Raw genomic sequence first — 19963 nt, forward strand, 5'->3', positions numbered from 1 at the left:
CGTGACTGTATTCAGTGCTAGGATCGAGAACTGCTTTCAACGTGATATTCGCCATGATTCACCATTTTGAAATCGCCATCTTTTTAAGGTGAACGGGAATGTGTTCTTTTGAAGTAAAGGTTTTTTTTTTCTTTGGTGTCAAAAAATCAGTAATTTTATTAAGTGAAGGGGCAGCTATTCGGATAAATATATATTTAATAAAAAAATTTTTTTTAAACAGATGACGTCACAGGGGGGCGGGGAGCCGCTCATTAGATATTCACTGCACTGGGTCCCGCTCATTACATATGCACGAGCGGGACCAGCGCAGAGCTCCCTGCAGCTCCCCGCCTGCCCAGTCTCACGGGGCGGCAGCTTCTGCTGTCTGTGTCCCCGCCGGCCCCCCTTCTCTCCCACACAGCTTCCAGGGCAGGCAGGGAGGCTTCCATCTCCCTGCCTTCCGCTGTCCCCCTGGCTCCCTGCGGCATTCACCGAGGGGGGGGTTCAAATTCGCCATCAGGGGCAGCGAGTTCCTGGTGCATTGAATAGGGGGAGAGGGAGGGCTGGCAGTGGATCGGGAGGACGGAGAATGTTGGCGAATGTGCAGCTAAATCTAAATAGGATTCGCTTTGCATTGTGAAAATTATCATTGACTACTGCCCTTTGTCTCTAGTTTCCTTTGATGCATTTAGGGGTTGAGTCACATTGACTCAGGAAGCAGCGTAAATTCGCTGCTTAGCGAGCCCTCTAATGCCCCCCGGCCAGGCGAGCGAATGCCCACCCCGCCATATGAACATCCCCGCTGCAATGTGAATGGAATTTTAGCATAAACATCTATTCGCACGGGAGCGTACGGTGGGGAATCATTAGACGGTCACCGACCATCAAATGATTTTTCTCCTGTTCACAAAAATAAGTACGTTTTAACTGACCAAAAACTGCAGCATGCAGCAACGAGAATGGGGTGGAGGGGTGACGTCCTGTGACGTCAGCCGCCCACCAGGGTAGGATTAAGGGGGGGGGGGGGGCAGGGGGTCAGTACCCCTGGGCCCCCCTCTAGCTTGTGGTCCTGTGGTCAGCATATATTACTGTATATATATATTTTAAGCTAAAGGGTTTGTGCATGGGAGTGGGGTAGTGCTGCAGCTTTACCTATCTGCCGATGTGACAATGATTCATGTTGCTAAGCATCAGGAGCCAAGGCACACTGACTGCACAAGTGTGCACTGCATTACTGAGAGTGGACTATGACCATGACACTTTGCACAAGAGGGCAGAGGCTGAGAAGTTTGTGCTGAGTTCTGATTGGTGGAGATCATTACATGCTTCTCAGGCCCATGGAGGACAGCAGCAGCAGCCTCGTCATGGGAGGGTTTTTAATCAGAGGCAACGCTGAGCCTGTGAGGTCTTCTACAGTCCTACAGAGTAAAGTATGGAGTCACAAACACAGGCTTTTCATGTGGTATATATATACAGTATATATATATATATATATATATATATATATATATATATATATATAGTAATGTAGAAGGACGGCGGCACTCGCAAAATAAAGACCCAAGGCAGGCTAGTTAAACCAATGTTTCGTGGCTGGTGTTGCCACTTTATCAAGGTGCTTGATAAAGTGGCGACACCAGCCACGAAACGTCGGTTTAACTAGCCTGCCTTGGGTCTTTATTTTGCGAGTGCCGCCGTCCCTCTACATTACTACAGTACATTCACCTGGCTCACTGCCGTGAGTACAGGTTTGGAAGGCACTGCCCCGCTTCAGCTGCTACTCCCGAACACCATCCCTGCTGGGACCCATTGCCTATTGAGTGCCGCCTCAGCTACACTATATATATATATATATATATATATATATATATTAACAAACCCCCCCCCCCCAGCAGTTATCTATTGACCAAGTTTATACTACCTTTACTTTGTATTTTGACAGTGTAATATTTTACCATGCAGTTTGTGGCCAGTAATGACAAGTGCAAGTGGGCCCCAGACGGTCTAAAGTGACCCGGGACCCCTGAAGGCATAATCTTGGCCCTGCCGCCCACCCTGGCAAGCATGCTTGCCCACCCCGGGAAGCATCGGTCAGGGACCGATCAGACCTGAGTCAGGCCCTTTGTTCAGTGATTCTCAAACTGTGGGTTCTAACCCCAAAGTGGGTCGCGACCATCTTAGCATGGGGTCATGACTCCATACCTCCCAACAGTCCCGATTTTATCGGGACAGTCCCGATTGTCAGGGCCTGTCCCGCTGTCCCACCCGCGGGCGTGGGGGGGCTGTTGGGAGTCCCCCCTGTCGGCTGCTAAGCAGCGGGGAATAAACGCTGTGCGCATGCGCACAGCGTCTATTCCCGCAGCCAGGGGGCTGGGGGCATGGCTAGAGGCTCACAGAGCCTCTGGGTCATGCCCCCATAGCTGCAAAATGCAAAAAAAGTATAGGCCACGCCCCCGAAATTAGGCCACACCCCACGAAATTTCCGGCGCGCAGGAGATGCGTCCCGAGTCGCCGTCGACAAATGTTGGGAGGTATGTGACTCCATGTTGCTCACCATCAGGCTGATGACTTCTCTAATCTTTCAGTCAGTGATCCAAGAATTCGAAAAAATCAGTTGAATTGTCTGTTACTTCAGACTCCTCACATCACTTTGTTAATCCACCAATCTATTGTCTGATTGGGTCCCAGAGCAAATTAGTTTCAGAAACCCTGATTTATACCCCTTTTATACTGTCTCAAAACCCTGGGTCTTCGGCGGGTCAGACCCGGGTCAGAGGTGGTGTAAATGTGTCACGCCGTGTAACTTTACACGGGACTTCTACCCAGGTCCTGACCTGGGTAGAACACTACGTAAATGGGTACTCCGGGTCTAATGACCCGGCTCCCATTTACATCAATGGGGGACGTACAACCTGCGGACTGCAGTGTCCGCAGGTGGGACAGGGGGGCACACACAGCCTGCGCTGCTGTCTGCTAAACTCTGCAGACAGCAGCAGCGGCAGCAGCAGAGGAGGTGAATGGATGCCTGTGTGCGGCATCCATTCACCTCCTGGACGACGGCTGGGGGGGTGCAGGGGGGCTGGAGGTAGCCCAGCAGCTTACCTTGGTGCTGGGCTGCCCCCAGCACGGCGATCGGTGTATCCGGCGGGGATCACCGTCGTCCCGGCGCTTGGAGATGATGTCATCTCCAAGCTCCGCCTCCGTCTACACTGCGGGTGGGTGTAAATGGAGTAAATCCCGGATCCGACCCGGCTTGGATCCTTCTTCCAAATGCCGGGTCGGATCCGGGATTTTTGATGTAAAAGGGGTATACGTTAAAAAGAAGAAAAAAGCAACAACTGGAAGTCCAGACAAGGGCCTGCAGTGCCCTCTGGGTCTGAGAACTGGTACAGCAATGCTCAGCTGTCACAGCAACATTTTAATAGTTTATTAATGTAGTAAGCTGTGATAGAAAATCTTTATTTTTTTATCAGTCTTGTTAACCCCTTCCCGACATAGGACGTACATTTACGTCATATGTCGGTTGGGGGTGAATCAAGCCAGCTCACGGAGTGAGCTGGCTTGATAGAGAGCAGGTAATGGCTGTATATTACAGCCATGTCCCTGCTCTCACGGCCACGAGCGGCGAGTTCGCCGATCGCGGCCGTTTAACCCTTTAAGCACCGCGGGCAAAGCGCCCGCAGTGCTTAAATAGCTGATCGGAGGGGGGGGCGCCCCCCTCCGGCGCCGATCGGGGCCCCCCGCAGCGCGATCGGAGGGTGCCGATCGGTTGCCATGGTAGCCAGGGGTCTAATGTAGACCCCTGTGCTGTCCGTGTATTCATACCTATTACATCCTGCCTCAGGCAGGATGTAATAGGAAGTGCAAAAAATCACTACGTTCAGCCATAGAGCTCTATGGCTGAACCTAGTACAGGCGATCGCGCCCCCTAGTGGTCAAGTACACTAGGGGGCCTTGTAGTAAAAGTAAAAAAAAAAAAAAAATAAAGTTTAAAAATAAAAAAAAAATAATAAAATATTAAAAGTTCAAATCACCCCCCTTTCCCCATTTCCCAAATAAAAATAAATAAATAATAAAAAAAATAAACATATTTGGTATCGCCGCGTTCCTAAAAGTCCGATCTATTAAAATATAACATTAGTTATCCCGCACGGTTAAAGGCGTAAACGGAAAATAATCCCCAACGCCAAAACTACGCTTTTTGGTCGCATCGCCTACCCAAAAAAAAATAGCTAAAAGAGATCAGAAAGTCGCCCATATCCCATAATGGTATTAATTAAAAAGTACACTTCAGCCCGCAAAAAATGAGCCCTCACCCAGGTCCGTAGGTGGAAAAATAAAAAAGTTATAAGCCGCAGAACATGGCGACGCGACGCAAATTCGAAAAACCGTAACATTTTCTATTTTTTTTTTTAGTGGTAAAATGTAACGAAAACTATATAAGTTTGGTATTACCGGAATCGTAACGACCCATAGAATAAAGATAACCCATCATTTTAAACGAACTATGAACTCCAAAAAAACCGTAACCAGCGCAAAATTGTGGAATTGCGTTTTTTTTTTTTTTACCCCACATTGAATTATTTCCTGATTCCCCAGAATATTATACGGTATAGTAAATGGTACCATTAGAAAGTACAACTTGTCCCGCAAAAAAAAAGCCCTCATGTGTCTATATAGCCGGAAAATTAAAAAAGTTACGCTTATTTGAACACAAGGAGGAAAAAAAAAAAAAAATGACCTTAAAAGGCAATGTCGGGAAGGGGTTAAACTACTACTACTACTACTACTACTACTACTACTACTCACATAAATGTTGCCTTTGAGTTGAAAAGTACTGATGGTGTGTACACACGGAGCAATATGATTGCTGAGCTATAGTGGATTAAAATTGCTCAGCAATCATATTGTTAACGGTGCCGTTTTCATCAGCGACCAGAGAAGGTCGCTGATGAAGAGGAGACACTGCTGGGGGAGCCACAGGGGGAAACAGCTGATCGCCGGGAAGTCACCGGGGGAAGCCGATGGCGACCAGCGACTATTGCAGGGCTGGTCGCAGGAGCACGCTCCCGGCGACAGTCAACCCGTACACTTGGGGTTATGCATAGTTGCCTACCCTCCTGCATTCTGCAGGAGACTCCCTGAAATAGCAGCAATCTCCCTCTCCCCCTCATTAGTCTAGCAATCTCCCTCATTTCACCTAGCCCACATTACACTGTTATATTTTTTGTGGAAAAAGGAATGAGAGCTAGATAGATTTACATTGGATCATCAGCACCATTTCCCAGCACTTTACCAAGTACAGTAGCTCTTACTAACTGCTTTGGGGTTCACCTACATTTGTATTTAAGTCATTTTAAAAGATTCCTCTCAGATGTAGCTGTACAAATCCACGCTTCTAGCTGCCACGTTCACAATCTCTTTTCACAATAGCTCCATATATGGAACTAGACACGCCCTTTAAGTGGAGCATGACACGCCCCCTCAAAGGGGCGCTGTGCAAAACTCTGCTACCAACTATAATCTCCCTGAAACTAGTTTTCAAAAGTAGGCAATTATGGGGTTATGGTTGCTCAGCGACCATATCCCCAGCGATTTATGCTAGAATTGCACTGTGTGTAAGGGGCTTTAGAGGTGTACAATCACTGCCAGTCCAGAAGAGAATACTCTATATTTCTAAATGGTAAAAGTTGTTTTATACTGGTAAGCTTGTACAATTAGTTCATATTCTTACTCAGTCCTGCGTTCATTTCAGTCCTTTGTGCCTTATTTTTCAGAGACTCCTAAAGTGGATCTTATTCTGTCCGACAGCACTGTAGACTAGAGGTGAGCACCAGGGCCGAAGATTTGGATTCGTCGCCGGGATTTGGATTTGCCTTTGTCTAGTGGCGGTGAAAAGCTTTGGATTTTTGTTGAAAAATGGTCAAAAGACACCCAATTCACGTAATTTTTGCATTTTTTTGTCCCTAGAGTAATATTAACATCAATAACATTAATTTCCAGCCCTTTCCAGACAATTCTGACCACTTTACACCTCACAATATTGTTTTTAGGGCAAAAGGTTGCACCGAGGTAGCTGGATAACTATGCTAAGCCACACAAGTGTGCGGCACAAACATGTGGCTCATCTAGGAGTGGCACAGCAGCGGCAGACAGGATGTCAGTTTGAAAAACTAGGCACCAAAAAGCGCATAATGGCAAAAAAAGAGGTGCAAGATGGAATTGTCCCCGGGCCCACCCATGAACCCTTAGGTTGTAAAAAAATGACATACACATTGCACACCTGAAAACAAACAGAGCAGGCCCTGACTAATTTGATGCCCTAGGCAAAAATTGGATTGGTGCCCCCTAGCATCATTGCTAGTTCCGCTTCTGTCCCACCAAATCTAAAATCTAAATAAAAAAAGTCACAGCAACAAACCTTTACCACATGATACGGACGGACAATAACCTTAGGACAAACCATCTGCTGGTCATCTCCAGGTTTACTACTGCTTTCTAGTTATAAGAAATTCTGCTTTTACTTAATACTGTACTTTATTTGTAAAACAAACCCCATATCATAATATTTATATACGATAGTAGTATATACTGTAATAATTTATCCCTATTAATGAACAAAGCTCTGCTATATTAAAAAATAAGGGACATGGCTTTCTACGTAATAGGACTTTCTACATATCAGCACCACAGTGCACAGGCTAGATAACTATGTTAATAACAGTATACAAGTAACATAACTATTCTACGTAATATATCATTCTGTATCATATACAGTAAGATGTAGGGATGTAGTTACCATGTTTGCATTTCCCCGATCGCTTACTAGGCACTGGGGGGAGGGGGGGGGGAAGTAATATTAGACCATGGGGGAGAGGTAGGGTTAGATATTAATACATACCCTCCAACTGTACCGAATTTGCCGGTACAGTACCGTTTTTTAACAGTCTGTACTGGCAAATTATGATTGTACCGAATGTACCGATTTCTTTATTTTTTATTTCAGCAGGCGTCAGCCTCACTTATGTGCGCCGCATCCTCCTCCTGGCTCCCGGGCTCCTGTGCTGCGCCGCCGCCCCCCCCCCACGCGTTCCCAAGAGTACTTTGCACTGCAGCGGCCGGTGCCGTGTGTCATTATGTCACGCGCCGGCACCGAGCACCAATCATGGGAGGAGTAGGACTCGTCCTGTTCAGTCTCCCTCTTGGCGCCAATCTTATCTGCCAGTGTTCACCACTGCTTGCGGTGGCCAGCCGGGACTCGGAGCCCTGGCGCGTGTGACACTGACTGGGCTGGGATAGTCACATCGGAGGAGCCTGCCACAGCACACTGCAAGTGCACGGCAGCAACTCAGGACTGGCTGTACTAGGACTTTAAATATTACATCTCCACACTTCTCTTGACTCTTATCCATCGTGACGCACCGGCTGCAGCTCATGTCACTTGGTGGCTGCTGGTATATTAAATAAGTATATTAAATATAATTATTTTAATATGCCAGCAGCCCACCAAGCCACCATGTGACATGAGCTGCAGCCTAGGTGGTGTTTGTGTGAAATAGAGTGACCCTAAAAGAGGCACCTATATACACACTTCCTGGCGCTCGGCAATTACAATAATTTTAATTTAAATATATCAAAAAATGGTGTATAGGAAAATCCTACAGCTGCAGCATACACTCCTGTGAGCCCGTCTAGGCACACAGAAAGAGAAGAAATGGATGGGGGGAGTAGGAGTGAATTGCGCTGCTGATTATAGATATTTACACACTAAATGGCTGTATAGAGAAGAATGCAGGACACACTGTAGCCTTTTTTGTATAAATTTTTATCTAGAAAAAACACATAAAATTACAATAAACATATACAGTAATGAATACAAATATAATATGAGTTGGGATCCCAATTAAACAGCTAATTTAGCTTGAATATCTTCACAGTAGATATATTTTTAAGCTCAGCAAGGTTGGATTATAATGATGAATTATAGCCTGAAGATAACGTTATTCTGCAGGTAGAGATTGTAGCAGATAAATAGGTCCGGGCTTGTATAAGACTGGCCAGTCAAATATATATGGTGTTAATCAGTCACATATAATATATGCTCACCAAGATAGCGGAGTCCGTTCGGGGTGGTTAGTAGATATAATATGCAGGCGGTTCCAATTTGTAGAGCTAGGGAGCCCTTCAGATGGAATAGAGTAGAGACTCCTCTCGGCGGCACGGCGGCAGATTCTCACCGCAGTGTGGGGTGAAAATCACCGTTCAATCTGCGGTGGTAAGGAGTGAGCTGGTTGATGAAGTGCCGTCCTGCAGTAGTCCCCGAACTCCTCTGTATCACGTAGTTGGGCTGTGCGCAGCTGATGGCCGGCAGCTCAGGGTGGAAGTGAGCCGCACTTCAGCTGAAGGTGGATGGATGCACAGTCGGCGGTAAGCCCAGGGGAGGAATGAGTGGGGGGGATGCACACTTCAAATAAAGCCGAAGGTAGGGGGCTTGTAGGAGCTTGAAGCGGCTAAGTGCCGGTGGTGTCTTACACAGGATTTGTGCTGCTGGCTGGATACACGTGAGGCGGCTAGTTGCCGGTGATGTTTTGCGGCTAGCGCTGCCTCCGTGAAGCTTGGCTGAGGTATAGCTGGCTGGATCACCTTCTCAGGTAGGTAGATAATAACGTGTCAACGCGTTTCGTCCCCTGTTGTATGCTGGGAACTTTTTCAAGACGAAAAAGTTCCCAGCATTCAACAGGGGACGAAACGCGTTGACACGTTATTATCTACCTACCTGAGAAGGTGATCCAGCCAGCTATACCTCAGCCAAGCTTCACGGAGGCAGCGCTAGCCGCAAAACATCACCGGCAACTAGCCGCCTCACGTGTATCCAGCCAGCAGCACAAATCCTGTGTAAGACACCACTGGCACTTAGCCGCTTCAAGCTCCTACAAGCCCCCTACCTTCGGCTTTATTTGAAGTGTGCATCCCCCCCACTCCTTCCTCCCCTGGGCTTACCGCCGACTGTGCATCCATCCACCTTCAGCTGAAGTGCGGCTCACTTCCACCCTGAGCTGCCGGCCATCAGCTGCGCACAGCCCAACTACGTGATACAGAGGAGTTCGGGGACTACTGCAGGACGGCACTTCATCAACCAGCTCACTCCTTACCACCGCAGATTGAACGGTGATTTTCACCCCACACTGCGGTGAGAATCTGCCGCCGTGCCGCCGAGAGGAGTCTCTACTCTATTCCATCTGAAGGGCTCCCTAGCTCTACAAATTGGAACCGCCTGCATATTATATCTACTAACCACCCCGAACGGACTCCGCTATCTTGGTGAGCATATATTATATGTGACTGATTAACACCATATATATTTGACTGGCCAGTCTTATACAAGCCCGGACCTATTTATCTGCTACAATCTCTACCTGCAGAATAACGTTATCTTCAGGCTATAATTCATCATTATAATCCAACCTTGCTGAGCTTAAAAATATATCTACTGTGAAGATATTCAAGCTAAATTAGCTGTTTAATTGGGATCCCAACTCATATTTTATTTTTATTCATTACTGTATATGTTTATTGTAATTTTATGTGTTTTTTCAAGATAAAAATTTATACAAAAAAGGCTACAGTGTGTCCTGCATTCTTCTCTATACAGCCATTTAGTGTGTAAATATCTATAATCAGCAGCGCAATTCACTCCTACTCCCCCCATCCATGAGCTGCAGCCTGCAGCAGGTGTCACGATGCATAAGAGTCAAGAGAAGTGTGGAGATGTAATATTTAAATATTTATATTATAAGCGCTCACTTTTAATTTGAAATGCCCGGAAAGTGGGTGACCACGCCCCCTTTACTTATGGCAACGCCCCTTTACTTATGACCACGCCCCCTTTCTCCGTGTGTACCGATTTTGGCCCTCCAGATGTTGGAGGGTATGTTGATAGGGTTACAAAGTAATGAGGAGGGTTATGGGTACTAGAGGGGAAAGGGAAATCAGTAAGTATGAGTAAGCTATTGTACACGCAAGGACACATTTATACTCTCGGATGACAGGAGCAGTATTTATGACCTGCAGACTTGTTAACTGATAGATAAAAAAAAAAGCCTTGTAATACACTGCCTACATCTCAATGCTATATAGCTTGAGGTATAGAGGTGACAGGATGACAGAGCTTAGTGACCTAAGGATGAAAGCAGGGGCGGATCTAGACTTTATCTTTAGGGAAAGCGGTGGTAGGGCCGCGTATTCCTCCCCGAATGTGGAAAACGTGTCAAACAGACTCTTAGTTCAACATTATGGAAAACCTGTCGCTCTTACTTAATCTGGGTGGCCTTGGTGTATTCCTCTGATTGGGAATTAAAACCAGCCCGGGAAACATTTTGAAGTGGGGGGGGGGTCTCACTGGAACATGGTCAACAGGGGGGGTTGTGTGTATAGTTAGGGTTATAGGCTGTGGGGAGGGGAATAGGTGGGGTTATACTACATGTGGGATGTGAATGGTTGGGCTGTAGGGGGTGTATAGATAGGGTTAGTCTATGGGGGATGTGTAGTTAAGGTTAGGCTACGGGCGTGTATAGTTAGGGTTAGGTGATGAGGGTGTATAGTCAGGATTAGGCTAAGGGGATGTATAGTTAGGGTGTGGGGGGTGAGGAATGTGTATGGTTAGGGTTAGTCAGGGGGTGGAGAGAGGTGGCTTCTGATGACACTAAAGGTTTGAACACATTACCCACTGTAGTCACTACTAAGCTGATCCTCCTGTGGCTTTAAATGGGCTGCTTGTGGGCAGGATGCTCTGTATTTGGTTCCTGGGATTCCACTCAGCCTTGTTCTACTTCGTGTGCACTGCGCCCCCTGCTTTCATATGGCCGAGTGTCCGCACCATCGCTGGCCAGCATATGCCCAACCTGTAGCAGCTTCCAGTAGTGGACAGCCCAGCACACACAGATAATGCGTCGGGAGTCAAGGGAGGTCCCCAAAAAATGCAGTGTTGCAATGCCATATAGGAGCCGGCCCACCTTGATGGTTTGGGGCTCCAGGTCAAATCCAGCTCCCAAGAGAAGATCTCCTCTCTTTCTCTCTACATGCTCCCCCCACCCCCCCCTCCATCCCAGCTATACAGATGAAAACGCTGATTAAGTCTATCTATTAACCACAATATACACATACTGTATATGTTGTGATTTTCTGATACACGTTAAATGTTGTATACCAGTATTAGATAGATAATTCTAAAATAATTTTGGGTACTTGTTACCTAGCACGGCACCCACGATATTCACATTTCATCGCATTGCGTGCCATATGCCCGTATGCGATGCGATGTAATGCGATTTTAAATTGTATAAGCCCCCTAATGGGTTTATTCAATGTTAAATGTCCCCCAAATACGATTTTAAATTGTATAAGCACCCTAATGGGTGCTTACAATGTTAAATGCACCCCCACGCCACCCCCACTATGAACGTCAATCCAAAGCGTGGCAAGCGCAGCGAGCCCGCGAGGGGCGGTGGTACCCGTCCTCCGACCTTTTCATACCCCCACTATCCACGTCGGCGTGGAGTTGATTTTATATAGTGTGGCGAGCAGCTGCGTAACTATAGCACTGCAGCCCCCGTCACCGCGGGGGGGCGCTGTGCATGTGGGGGCGCCGGGGGCTGCGGTGCCACCACAAAATGGCCGCCCCCATATAGCACACAGTTCTCTGAAACTGTCTGCTGTATGGGGGCGGCCATTTTGTGGTGGTCCTCAGCAGAAGAAGAACGGAGCCGCCGGGACCAGCGAGATAGGTAAGTCTGCGGGGGATTGGGGGGTGGTTTGCATGGGCGGCGGGGGATTTGGGGTGCTTGGCGGGGCGGCGGCGGGGGGGGCAACACCCCCCCTAATGGCGGGGGGGTGCCCAAAACTTAGTTACGCCACTGGTGGCAAGGGGACGCGTATTACTTTACATGTATTCCGCGTCCCCTCGCTGCGCTCGCCACCCTGCGGGCTCGGTGGCTCGCTGCGCTCGCCACACTATCTAAATTCGACTCCACGCCAACGTGGATGGAGGGGGTATGAAAAGGTTGGAGGACGCGTACCGCGTCCCTTGCGGGCTCGCTGCGTTTGCCACGGTAATTATACAATTAATAATCTTACAGGGGGGCCATTTAACATTGTGAGCACCCATTAGGGTGCTTATACATTTTAAAATCACATTGCATCGCATTGTATTCCATATACAATGGTATACAATTTTAAATTGTATACCATCGGGTGCCCATCACGTCGCATCGCATACCATTGTATGGCTTATGGTATGGGCGCCGTGCTAGGAAACAAGTACCTAATTTTGACTTTACTAATACTTTCTTTGATTTCAAATATCTTTTAATGGTAAACTATATTCTAAATAAACTCTTATGAAGTGGTATATGTCTAGTCATCATTCTTTGAAACACTTTTGATGTATATAGATATATGCACAGTGTTACCAAAATGTAACTGGATTATTATTCTGTACATATGCAGGAAAGAACCCCTTAAGTCCAATGAGTGCAGAGCTGACAACCTCCATCCACATACTACATACGCTGTTGCTGTTATTTACATATACATACACTGACATTCTTCATACATGCATTGATGCTCTCATTCATTCATACATACATAAACTGACACTCTCATTCATACATACATACACTGACACTCTCATTCATACATACATACATACATACATGCACTGACGCTCTCATTCATACATACATACAGCAACACATGCACTCATACATATGTACACTGATGCTCTCATTCATACATACATACATACATACAAGCGTGCACCAGCGCACTTATTGATACTGTACATACACTGGTGCTCTCATTCATACAAGCACTGTTTCCATACATTTCACCCCAAAGCACACTAAGACCACTACCACCTTCCCCCAGGGAGTGACTCTAGGCAGCCACTACTGACAGCCCTGCACAGCGCACACACAGCGTATATGCAGCGGGAGCCAGGCAGGTCCTGATCACGGCAGGGGTGGATCTTCTCCCTCCCCTTCCCTGCATCCCTGCTTGTGGCTGTGTGTACAGATGAAGGAGATGTGTGCTGCCGCACGTGAGCAGCAGCCCTCCAGCAGCAATTTTCTATTAGGGCATAATGCCATGCCGCACTAAAAGTATTGTCCCGGCCCAGACACGGGGAGAGCAGCCTTTTCTGGCCTATTGTGGGCCGGCCCACGGGGAAATGACCCGGTTTCCCGCCAGGGCCAATACGCTCCTGCCTCTGAAGTCGGCGGCCGCTGGCTGGCTGCTCCGAGTTGAAAAAAAACTGATCATGATTGCACTTGATGCCGCCCCCGCCGCTGGAGCAGGAGGGGCCAGGAACATGACACACTGCTGTCCCTCCTCCTTCTCCCAGCAGGTGGCATGGTGGCTAGCAGAAGAGGAACAATGTCTCAGCGTGAGCCGCGTCACTGCATGCACGCAGCGCGATTAGGCTGGCGACTGGCCGGGAGGTAGTTACAGCAGTGCCAGGGCCCCAGGGGAAGTTAGGAACAGAACTCCGGATGCCGGTAAAGCTGCCGCCCCTAGGCATAGGCTGTCGCCCTAGGCAATTGCCTAGAACGCCTATGCCTAGGTCCTGCTCTGAACACAAACCAGTCATTTCAGCCAGAAGGACTGCCAAACCTGTGACTGAAATTACTGGTTCATTTGGGCCCTCACAATAAAAGAAGCAATGCTAAAAATAGCGCATCATATAGGAAGAAGAATCTCAAAAAAAGAAGAGGCGCAAGGTGGAATTGTCCCTGGGACCGCCCACCCGGAACCGGGACAAGGGATCTACAGCAAAAAGATAGAACACCATTAGGTCGACATCATTAGTTCGACAAGCAAAAAGGTTGACATGCAAAAAGGTCAACATGTAAAAAGGTAGAAATGCATAAAGGTCGACAGTCAAGATGTTGACCTGGGGTTTTCCACTATTTTTTTGACCCGATTGTCGACACAGTCGACATGGACACAGTGTGAAGTGCACCGCATCCCCTCGCATCGCTTGCTACGCTCGCGAAGCTTTGGGCACACTATTTTATTCTCCCTCCACGCCCTAGTGGATGGTAGGGCATGAAATACCGCCTGTCGGCACATGTCGGCTCAAAAAAAACAGTGGAAAACCCCATGTCGACCTTTTGACTGTCAACCTTTTTGCATGTCGATCTTTTCGCCTGTCAACCTTTTTGCATGTTGACCTTTTTCATGTCAACATTTTTGCACGTCAATCTTTTTCATGTCGACCTTTTTTTCATGTCGACCTTTTTGCATGGCGACCTTTTTTCATGTCGACCTTTTTGCTTGTCGAACTAATGGTGTCGACCTAATGGTGTCAACCTAATGGTGTTCTATCTTTTTGCTGAAGATCCCTTGTCCGGATACAGTGTGCAGGGGCCATAGCAATAGCGATGCGCAGCCCCGCGCGTTGCTATCGTCCAGCAATTAATATCCAGCATGCTGGATAAATCTGGTTTATCACCGGTCAGGATCAGTTTTCTCACCGGAGAACACTGGCACTGACAAGTCACTTAGCGCTGACACATTGCTGTGTGCTGAGCAGGGCCGGTGCAAACCCTGTCTGGATTTCAGCGGGCACTACACGCGCTCCGGGGGAGGGGGGGTGCACACGATACTGCGGCACAGGGGGGGGGGGATGAGGTGGGGGTGTCAGGCGCTTGATTCCTGCTGACCGTCTCTCCCTTCACCCCCTCCCCTCCCCCAGCATCAGCAAGTGTGTATTCACTTCCCGATGCCGCCCCCTGGCCGGGTCTCCGCCACCGCCGATATCAGTGTCAGCGATGATCAGCTAGTGTGTAAGGGGTTTAAGTTTTATCTTTGTCATTCAGGTTGAATGGTCTGTGATATACTGTAGTAATGTACTTTTGAAGGTTAACCTCTAGGGTGCGCTATTGACTTACTGGTGTACAAGATTGCTCAGATTTCTCAGCACTGAGTATTTTAATGGATCTTTCCCATCAACCAGACAAGAGGAAAAACCAAATAGCAAACACTGGGCCTTATTCTAGTTCACTTTCTGACAAAATCCTTCTTAGATGGACAAAAACATGTGCACTGCAGGGGGGCAGATGTAAAATGTGCAGAGATAATTAGATTTGGGTGAGTTATTTTGTTTCAGTGCAGGGTAAATACTGGCTGCTTTTTTTTTTACACTGCAATATAGATCTCACTTTGAAGTAAAACCCCACCCAAATATAATTCTCTCTGCACAAGTTACATCTGCCCCCCTGCAGTGCACATGGTTTTGTCCATTTAAGAAGGATTTTGTCTATAAAATACCTAGGTATCCACATCCCCCCAAACATGAAATCTGTATTTGAGGTTAACCTGTCTCCCCTTCTCACCTCCCTTACGTCCCTCTCCAGATCATGGTTGGCATTTGAAATTTCATGGATGGGAAGGATGGCGGCATTCAAGATGTCGCTCCTACCCAAGCTAATGTATCTGTTCCGCACCATTCCCTATATATTCCCAAAAAAGTCCCTGCAAACGGCCACCGCCATCCTGACAAAATATGTATCGTCAACAAAGCCTCCAGTCATGGCCCGCTCCAAAATGTCTATCCCGAGAGCATTTGGAGGACTTGACCTTCCTGATCTGTCCCAGTACCAGGTAGCTTGTCTCCTGGCCCCATCTAAACACTACTTCGAAAGTCCCACCTCCAGGGCTTGGTTAGGCATCGAACAATCTTATACCCCTTTTACACCGCCGAAAAATCCGGGTCAGCGGCGGGTCAGACCCGGATCCGCGGCGGTGTAAATGGGGGGTATCCGTTTCCATTTACACGGGTCCTCTACCCAGGTCCTGACCTGGGTAGAACACGGATAGGACCCGTGTAAATGTCGGTGTAAATGGTCCCGCTGCGGGTGCAGGCACCCGCAGCGGGTCCACAGCGTGCAGCGCTGGGGAAGATGTTCCCAGCTGCTGCGGGAGGAGGGGGGTCCCTGCGGCTGCTGAGGAGAGGGGGGTACCTGTCAGCCTGCTGTGCTGGGGGTACGGGGGTGCTAGGGGTGCTGGGGGTACCTGTCCTGCCTGCGGTCGGATCTCAGCGGAGAAGATGATGTGCGCCGCTGCTGTATCACCCCCCCCCGCATCCGGCAGCCGGTCCCTGCGGCGTATGGAGTGTCAGTATCGGCGGTCCCTCCAGCGCATAGGAACTAGTACTAGTTCCCATGCGCCAGAGGGACCCCCGCCACTGACACTCCATACGCCGCACGCCGCAGGGACCGTCTGCCGGGGAGGGGGGGGGGGGTGGTACAGCAACGGCGCACATCATCTTCTCCGCTGAGATCCGACCGCAGACAGGACAGGTACCTTCAGCACCCCTTGCACCCCCCAGCACCCCGGTACCCCCAGGTACACCAAGCACAGCAGGCAGGACAGGTACCCTCCGGCACCCCCAGCACCTTAAAAAAAAAAAAAAAAAAAAACACTTAACCTGGGTCAGCCCTGATATATATATATATATTATATTTCTATATATTATATATCTATATATATATATATATATTTCTATATATATATATATTTTTCTATAAATATATATATAAAATATTATTTAAGGCAGGGCTGACCCAGGTTCAGTGTAAATGGTGCAGACCCAGGTCCGACCCAGGTCAAAGTGCTGTGTAAATGGGGTATAAAGCAGGGTCAGACCCTGGATACTCCAGCATTCAAAGACCAGGGTCCGACCAGGGTTTTTGGTGTAAAAGGGGTATTACTGTCCACATATCCCTCTCCCTGACCTACTGTACTAAAGATCCCAAAACATATCAGACCCCCCCTACCAGCCCTTCTCCCGGCGACAGTTGCCACTCTACATGTGTGGGACCAATTACTTACTACTCTTTGTGCCCCATCTGCCCTTATCACTACCCTTCCCATCACTACAGTGGCAAAACTGATACCCAAACTTAATTTAAACCTCTGGAACCACAACGGGATCAAAACCCTAGAAGATGTGTCAAACGTCAACACAATCCTCCCCTTCACCTCCCTACAAGAAACATATTCCCTCCCCTCCCATGAGTACCATCACTACCTGCAACTGGCCCATTGGTGGAATTCCCACTTCTCCAAACGCTCCCCCCCAGAAGCTCATCACCAGACGGCCCTCTCCCGTCCCTCCATGTCGCTCTCCACAGGTGACATCTCCTTCTGGTATAGAATCCTGATAACCCCCCCTGAGTTTACTAAGACAGCGGCTCATAGGAAATGGGAGATAGATCTAGGCACCCAGCTCTCTGCTCCCCAGTGGAGTAAGATCTTCCTATCCTCATACACAATGTCCCGCTGCCTCAACCATTCGGAGATGCACATCAAACTAATTAATCGACTTTACCTAACCCCCGACCGACTCCATACCTTTTGGCCAACATGCTCCAATATGTGCTGGCGACAATGTAGGAATGTGGGCAATATATTTCACATTTTCTGGTCTTGTCCCAAACTCAGAGAGTACTGGGGGGAAGTCTTTAATCTAATTTCCATAGTGCTTCAGACAACCCTTTCCCCTGACCCACTCCTAGCCCTACTCCACGTATATCCCCAGGAACTCCCGGTAGGGAAAACATATGTTCTTGGACACATCCTCATAGCGGCACGTGCAAATCTTGCCCAACAATGGAAACAGCCCTCTCCCCCTCCCTTCCTCCAGGTTATTTTAAAAACAAACCACCATTACCTCATGGAGACCAGCTTCCAGCCTCACTCGACCAAAGCCTCCTCACCCCACTCTAGATGGGCTCCTTGGCACACCTACATAACGAGGGGAGAGGGGACCAGATTCTTCCCCCCTGAATCCCCTGGGCAGCCATCTACGTTCAGTTTGAATGAAATCCCAGACCAAGAATCTCCTCTACCCTAGGTACCTGATAATAGCCCGACCATACCAATAGAGCCAGTAATATCAAAGGATGCTTATCTGCGCTTGTCCTACTGTTCTAGTTGGTTTTGTGTATTACCTACCTCATGTATAGCCCGCTCTGCGTAGCGGCGTGTTTGTGCTCTGTTTTACCTGTTATATTTACAGTACTGTACTGTTTTCAATCCCGAATGTAGTCCCCCCCCCCCCCCCAAGTACCCCTTCTTCTTTCTTCTGTACCCCATATAAAACCTTGTGTTAATAAAAATTTATTGATGGAAAAAAAAGAAGGATTTTGTCAGAAAGAGTGAACTAGAATAAGGCCCACTGTATCAGCTTAAACAAATGTCCTTTGTGAAATTTACTTTCTAAAAATGATACTTCTTAAACTTATATTTTGCAAAATGCGTCAGTGTGTGCTTATCAATTGGTTGTATTTAATAGATAAGACAAAAAGTTCAAAAATCATGTAATCAAGTTACATTTTTTATTTTATTTTTTTTCAAAAATTTCTTAGAAGTTCTCAATTGTTTTAAAGATTGAATTAGGCCAAAAACATATCATTTAAAACGTAAACAACATTTAGAAAAATAAACTCAATCTATCATTAAAATAACAATAACTATGGTATATTGGTCATAAACTAGAACTTCAAGCACCTTTAGACTATTTAGCCATCCCTTACCGGCGGTCCCTTATTGAAATGATTGATCTCTCATCCTAGACACGTGGACTACAGAACCGGAGAAGAACCGTTCTGATATGCTCTCACTAATAAGTCATCTGGTACGCAGAATTAGTATTGCATTGTATCTAAAGTCGATAATATTACACTATATCTAGTCTCTACCATTGAGAATAAGTAATTCATATTAAAATATTTAGTAAATAATTAACAGATATGATATAATGAAAAATTGGAAGCATGTTCAATTGGCAAATCATCTCATTTCCCACAGTAATGTAACATAAAATATTCATTGTCACTTCATCTATGTTATCCAATGGTAAAATTCTTCTGTAATTGTTATCTAATGGGTAATCCTTTTATATTTGCTATTTAATGGGAAATCCTTCTGTGTTAATTATCTGATGGTAAATCTTTCCTTTTTTTTAACCAATGAGAAATTATTCTGTTATCTAATAGGAAATCCTTTTGTGTTTGTTAACGAATGATAAATCCTTCTATCTTTGTTATACAATGGGAATTTCTTCTGTCTTTATAAACCACTGCTATGTAAGCAACAGCTCTCTATGAACACCTGACTCTAAGGGCCAGATGTATCAATCTTCAAAAAGTGATAAACTGGAGAGTGATAAACAGCCAGCCAATCAGCTCCTACCTGTCATTTTTCAAACCCAGCCTGTAACATGGCAGGTAGGAGCTGATTGGCTGGCTGTTTATCACTCTCCATTTTATCACTTTTTGAAGCTTGATTCATCTGGCCCTATATGAGAATGACCTGCATATGCTGGTATTTTCCTTAGCCCTAGAATATCACAAGTGGTCATTATGGGCAAAACTTAGCATGTTATGGGACTCTGGGTCACACTTGGGGGCCGATTCATGTTGACTCGCTCTTTTGCGAGTTCTGTCTGATGTTTTCCGGGACTGCGCACGCACGATTATGTGCAGCCCTCCTGTGCGAATAGCTGACATCACACAACTTCCCCCCAAATGCCTGAGCAGACCTCCTGAGCAGACCTTCATTTTCCCTGACAATTCCTGAAAAAAAAAAAAAGCAGCCAGTGACCACCGCGAAACGCCGACTTCCTGTCAGTCAACTTGCCCAAAACCAGTGATAAAAATATTAGCAGGATTTATTTTGCAAGATGGCCTCACGCATTTGTACTATGAGCCGTACTTATGTGCAGTCTATCGATAATTACTCGGTCTGTAAAATCGCAGCCCAGCGAACAGGTCTGAATAACCCCCTTTATTCAGAGAGAAGACGCAATTTAGAGTAATTGCGTGATAAAAATGGTGTTAGCCGCTTGTAGATTCCCAATGGGCTCTGTAGACACAATGGGACATAATAGCATCTAAATTTAGCGGCCATGCAGGATAACGGT

The 19963-nt window shown here is 47.1% G+C and overlaps 1 protein-coding gene across 1 annotated transcript in view; it reads left to right on the forward strand.

Moving 5' to 3' along the window:
- Positions 1-19160, forward strand: part of LOC146075650 (uncharacterized) — a 40335-nt gene extending 21175 nt beyond the window's left edge. Inside the window, exons 6-7 of the mRNA XM_083185080.1 lie at positions 5757-5805; positions 18615-19160. Coding sequence (XP_083041206.1) covers positions 5757-5803 — 47 coding nt within the window. The 3' untranslated portion in view covers positions 5804-5805; positions 18615-19160. The remainder of the gene's footprint in view (positions 1-5756; positions 5806-18614) is intronic.
- Positions 19161-19963: the final 803 nt, after the last annotated feature.

This window comes from Crinia signifera, chromosome 4 (genome assembly GCF_055691185.1).
Source record: "Crinia signifera chromosome 4, ASM5569118v1, whole genome shotgun sequence".
Classification (NCBI taxonomy): Eukaryota; Metazoa; Chordata; class Amphibia; order Anura; family Myobatrachidae; genus Crinia; species Crinia signifera.